The 6441-nt window shown below is 38.2% G+C and overlaps 1 protein-coding gene across 1 annotated transcript; it reads left to right on the forward strand.

Annotated features, from left to right (window-relative positions):
* Nucleotides 1-2683: 2683 nt before the first annotated feature.
* On the forward strand, nt 2684-3714 carry LOC117688244 (uncharacterized). The gene has a single exon (XM_066087456.1). It carries the CDS (start codon nt 2731-2733, stop codon nt 3712-3714), a length of 984 nt encoding a protein of 327 aa, XP_065943528.1. The 5' UTR covers nt 2684-2730.
* Nucleotides 3715-6441: the final 2727 nt, after the last annotated feature.

Genomic DNA, 6441 nt, shown 5'->3' on the forward strand with positions numbered 1-6441 from the left:
TTGGTATGTACTCAAAGCAATCAACAGACCGGGTAAATTTACAAGACAGTAGGGTACTTAATTTTCATTATTTAGTTCCGAGCAAAAACGTGTGAATTTTTAACAATGCTTAAAGCTCTTTCTGAATCAGTATTACTGTTTGGCAGCACAAGAGTCTTTACTAAGGCAGGTATGTCAAATTTTGCTTCTGAGTGCAAGTTTTTTTTATCATTTATTATTGTCTCTAAAAGTATATGAGTTTCTAAGATCACACTTCTTCTATTTTATGTTATTTTTCAAAAAGCTTCGGATTATATTATGTATGGAAAATAAAGTCGTTTTTGGTTTTGATTCTGCTGGCCCCGATAAAGATCTCTTCTATTTGGAAGCCATCGCACTTAATAATTTAAACCCTCGGTTTGTTAAAACAACTCACGATAATAATTAAGCCTAACAATTACTTCGCTGTAATAGCCATCGGCATTGTTTACGTAAATCCAAGCTCAGCTTGAGTTCATAACTGGATGTCCAATGCGCTACATATTTTCCGAAACAAATCCGGAAATCAGGAGTTTTTCGGGTTGTTTGACAAAAATCGGGTGAAAAGCTTGACCCGCCGGGTCATAAAAAATAATCGGGTGGAGGGTTGAAAAATCGGGTCAGTTTGCAAGTATGGATGCCAGTTGTTTCGGCAGGGGTGTGAAAAGGCTCATACATGATTTTCAAGCACATGTGTAACTTTGATGTAAACAAACTCTCGTGCCTTTGTGGATGGCTGTGTGTTTTTTGCTACTAAACTGGTTAGGAACAGTTGTTTTAAAAGTTGTAAAGAGGGATTTTCTCAGAAGTCTGTTTTAAAACTTGCTACCCGTGTCTAAAGCTGCAAAAATCGACCAAGCCGTTTCCGAGAACTTGTGTGCACAAAATTTGTAAGAAAAAAAAAAGAAAAAAAATAATAATAATAGGGAAAAAGAAACAAAGCAAAAACAATAAGGTCTTCCGTTGGAAACGGAAGACCTTAATAATAGGGAAAAAGAAACAAAGCAAAAACAATAAGGTCTTCCGTTGGAAACGGAAGACCTTAATAAGAAGAATAAGAATAAGAAAGTCGAGAAAAACAATATGTCTCCCCATGAAAGGGGAGATATAATATGATAAAATAAAAAAATATCCCTACCTACCTAACCTAATTTTTTCATTAATGTTACCCTAAACACACATTTTTTTTTATAGGCCTAGTGAAAATGAGATACATGAACCCCCAATCAACTTGAATTTTCCCCCCAATCAACTTGAATTTTATTTTGCAATTTAGGAGTTAAATTGCACTAAATGTTTTGCATTATCTAAATCCAAGAGGCCCACCGCCTTGACAGTCACCATAGCCCTTGGATGGACCTGTCAGGGGTCTCGTATTTTCATATTTATTTTTAAGCTTCATTTAGGAGTCTTAACCCTAATACGATACTCTTCCACTTGTAGTATTTGCTCTTTACAAACAGTGTTAAGTCACGACAATTCTGTCTGCATTTTAAAAGCTCAAACCCTCCACAAGTCTGTAACTGAGGAATTCCCAAATTCTCAGAATTCTCATCTATAGCATCTGAAGATATTTTTTCCATTACCTCAGATTCAGTGTCATTGGTTGATAGGCAGATTTTTTTCGGTCCAAGGCCAGCCTTGAAATTTGTTTCCTTCTGCAGTGCAGTTGGAATAGAAGTTGAATCTTTGTTTGGTAAACATACAACTGTAACAGTCCAACGTCTATTACCTATTCCACGCGGCTTTTTATTAGATGAGGATATCTTGCTAGTATTTCTTTGCTTTTTCCCTTTTCTTTTACCAATAAAAAGGACATCAGTAGTAAGGGGGACAGTACACAGTCAGTATACAGTCACGATGACGTCATGGGGTTTTCCAGACCCCGCCCACATAGGTCATAATTGAGGTCACAGTCAAGGGGTGAGTACACAGTCAATGTGGGTGGTTGAGATCATAGTGAGTACACAGTCAAGGGTGAGTACACAGTCACCGACGTCACAGAAAATATCAATAAATACCGCATACATTTTACTCGTGTTGTTATAAAAAATGGAAACTCAGGAAAAGCAATACAAATGGAAAATTTTAGCCTGGAACGCTTTAAGAAGAAACGAGAGAAAATGGACATTACTAGAAAGTCAATGGTTTGACAAAAAGGAGGATTGCATAGCTGATTTTAAAGAAAAAATGAAAAAAGGGTATTCAATAGCAGACAGTTGGGGATCTGAAGAATACATATTGAAACGCCGTGTTATGCCTAAAAAATACTCTCCACAGTTCAAAACATATTAGAGATGCAAAAAGGGAGCGGCTGCCTTAAATTTAATGACCATGTACAAATAATTTTGATACCTTACGAAGAAAGGAGAGGGATTTGGATGCAACATGCCATAGATAGAGCTCATTTGAAGAGAAGAATTCAACAAACAGAGGATGTCTTATTACCCATGCTTCCTCAAAAATTGAAAACATGTGCACTTAACAGTGAAACCCAGAACCCCACCTACACCAATGCCTCACAATCGAGAGGGCAGTACACAGTCATTTGGGCAGTACACAGTCAAGTGGGAGTATACAGTCATAGACCCACGTGATTAAATCTTATATAAACTTTATCGATTTGAAAGATATTCACCAGTACTGAGCAAGTCTCAGAGAGGATACAAGTTTATTTTCTTTCTTGCGAGATTCTTGCTGCTGCGAACAGATATGGAGAATAAACATCAAAACCTTATTAAAGCAAACTACTCCACATTGGTGAAGAAGATGATGGCGATTCGAGTAGCAGAACATCTGTACGCATCAAACATAATAACAGATGAAATGAGACAACAGATAGAAGCCGAGAAAACTAGTTATGACCAAAACAGAAAACTGATTAGTATCATTTTACGCCGAGGATCGAGGGCTTTTATGGGTCTCAGAGTGGCATTAATGAAAGCCAATCAAGCTGATTTATCGAGACTCTTAATGAACAATGACGATGACACGAAGTCTGAATACGAAAAAAAATTAGCCATGGCAAGATCGTTGGTCATCCCTACCAAAGAAATACGGGATTCCAGAAACGAATCAAAGAAAGCTACACACCAACAGTCTCAGGGGCCAAGATGTAGGATAGGTCTGGACGACTTGAATGACCTGTTTCTCACCGTCATGTCTTTCAAGGGAACGCTTTATGTTCACATCCGTCATCTCACAGAATCTCACGGTCGTCTCATTGCCACCAAGAAAGGAGTTACCTTTACTTTGGCTCGTTGGTTAAAATTTGAATCCCTTTTACCAGATATCCAAGACTTCATAGACAACGTTGGAAGAGAGGATGGAGAGGTACAGTGGCATATTGGCGGTGGCGTGTTTGTTTCGTTGTCATCAGGTTACCCTACAGTGGATATAAGGCACTTTTGGAAGCCCGACGATGCCCCAGAACCCATACCGACAAAGAAAGGAGTCACATTGAACAGAAACAAATTAGCCAGACTTAGAGATGCTCTCAACGAGATACATGAATGTGTTCCAGAACTACAAGATGCCGAACTCTGCATGTTTAGCGATTCTCATCAGAATCAGATTGGGATGTTAAACTGTACAGAATGTACCCCGTTCGGTTACGATGACCAAGACAATAGGTCCATGGAATGCAACGTGGGTGATTTACAGGACACCGAATCAATTGAGAGTGATCTTGATTGACATTATGGTCATGCATACTGAATCCAAAATAATTAATGAAAGAATAATTGTATATATCAATTCATGTATTTTTTCATTCTTACAGAAAATTAAAAAAATGAACAAGTAGTCTGTTTTATTGTTTGTTACTTGAATATAAAAGATGTGAATAGAGAACTTAGATTATCAGTGTATCTCAGTATGTCAAACTACACGGATTACTTAAAGGAACTCTACTACACTCCCGGTAAACCGGGAGCATTTGCAGGTCCCGAAAAGTTGTATCAAGCCGTTAAACAAGAAGGTAAATACAAGATTGGCAGGCGGAGAATAAGACAATTTTTAAACAACGAAGACCCTTATAGTCTTTATAAGCCAATTCGTAAGACATTCCCGCGCTCTAAAGTGATAGTGAACACAATCGACTCAATGTGGGATGGTGACTTAGCTGACGTCAGTAATATATCGTCCCACAACGACGGCTACAAATTCTTATTGGTGTTAATTGATATATTTAGTCGATATTTATTTATAATCCCCTTAAGAAATAAACATCATCAAAACATTATCGATGGTCTAAAATCAGTTTTTCAAACTGAACGAAAACCACACACTCTTAGAACAGACAAAGGTAGCGAATTCAAAAATCGTTGGGTAAAGACATATCTGAAAAAAGAAGGAATTAACGTCATATACACGCAAAATGAGACCAAAGCAAACTATGCCGAGAGAGTGATCCGTACTATGAAGAACCTTATGTATCGCTATTTCATGAAAAACAGAACTTACCGATTTGTGAATGTGTTACAAGACTTGGTGGAAAGCTACAACAACAGACCTCACAGATCGTTGGGTGGTAATGCCCCAGCCACTGTCAATCAGGGGAATGCTGATGAAATAAGACTCGATGCTTATCTCTCGGGAAGAAAAACAAAATCAGACCCGCTAAAAATGAATCTGCTTAAGTCAAAGAAAACAACGAAAAAAAGGGTAAAACCATTTTTCAAGTTAAAAGTTGGAGATACTGTCAGAATATCACAGCTTAAGCACCCTTTTCAAAGAGATTACCAACAGAAATGGACCGAAGAATTTTTCAAAGTGAGTAAAAGATACAAAAGGGGTAAAATACCTGTATACAAAGTAAAAGATTGGGCAGACGATCCTATAGAAGGTACCTTCTACGAATCTGAGCTTCAAAAAGTTGTCAAGTCTGAGGATGTTACCTATAGAGTGGAAAAAATACTGAAAAGGAGGGGTCGTGGAAAAACCAAAGAAGTGTTTGTAAAATGGGAAGGATGGCCGAGGAAATTCAATTCATGGATTCTAGAAAACTCTCTAGAAAAACAATAAAATGCCCCTTTTTCTGCAAAAACGTGTTCATTCAAAATGAGCGTTCGGATGGTGTTGACGTCTACAGACAGCTCTGATTATTTTGACAATAAACCAAATAGCTATCGAGTTCAATTGAATAAACAGATTCAATTCGACGGATATTGGACTGTTGCTTTGACAGAATTTTCCTCAGAGAGTTGGATTACGTCCGAGAAGAAGAAATCCGAGTTGTTTGTGTGCTGTGATATTTGTGAAGAAACTCTTATTGGTGCAAAAGAAGCACCCCTCCTAAGACTCATATACCTGGGGCAGAAACCAGGTAATATTACTTACACACTACCGTATTACATTCCAGTAAAAATCGGGCAATTGCAGCAGATTGGCATATATATAACAGACAGAGACGGGAACTTAGTGTCATTCTTAGACGGACCGGTGACCGTAACACTTCATTTTAAGAAGTTTCCTTACGTTCTGTGACCATGAATAGTCAGACTTACGTCAGTGATCCCAGAATATGGGAAGCTTTTTACAAGAACATGGCAGAGAAAAAGTTTAACCCTTATAGATACAAACCTAAACAAATTGGGAGAGGCGTGAAAAGTTACAAGTCTTACGTCAAACCGTTGAGACCTCACTCACAATTAAAACCAGTACAACAAACCAGCACTCAAATGACCCCCGTAGCTGCCGTGGAGGAAAGAGCCAAAGTCGAACATGCCAAGGATGTTAAAGAGGGCGCCCCATTCGTCAAGGTGCATGGAAGTATAAAACGGCCACATTCGCAATCTTCTGCCATTCCTTCAAAGAAATCGAAGCTAACAACACCTCAAAATCCAAGGAAGAGAAAAAAGACATCTAAACCTGTAAAACGACGAAAAGCGTCAGGAGAGACAAAGCAGAAGTCAGTTAAGAAACATCGAGGTGTACCAGGCAAGAAAGCACAATCAAGAACCAAAAAACAGTTTAAAATTGACAGTTACAGAAGTATCTTTAAACAATAGAAATGGCATTTTTAAGCAGTGATAATAAAGACATAGCTCAACCCATGGAACTGTCTCTTTTTGCGTCTCCAACTAATCAGGTAGCGGTCGAAAAAGTGTATTTTACAGAAGCAAGACCGATTTCTAGCATAGGAGTGTCAGATACACCCATTGAAATCGTAGTATCTGGTTCGGGAGCAGAATACGTCGATTTAAAGAGAAGTAAATTGTACGTAAAAGCCCGAATTTTGAAAGCAGATGGAACGGCTCTGACCAGTGATGAAAAAACAGGCATTGTAAATTTGCCCCTTCAGAGTATGTTCTCCCAGATGGATGTCTATTTGAACAACAAACTAGTTTCTTTCAATACGAACAACTATCCGTGGAAGGCTTATTTCAAGACAATTTTGTTCAGTGGGAAAGATGAACTCAA

Source organism: Magallana gigas, chromosome 1 (assembly GCF_963853765.1).
Source record: "Magallana gigas chromosome 1, xbMagGiga1.1, whole genome shotgun sequence".
Lineage (NCBI taxonomy): Eukaryota > Metazoa > Mollusca > Bivalvia > Ostreida > Ostreidae > Magallana > Magallana gigas.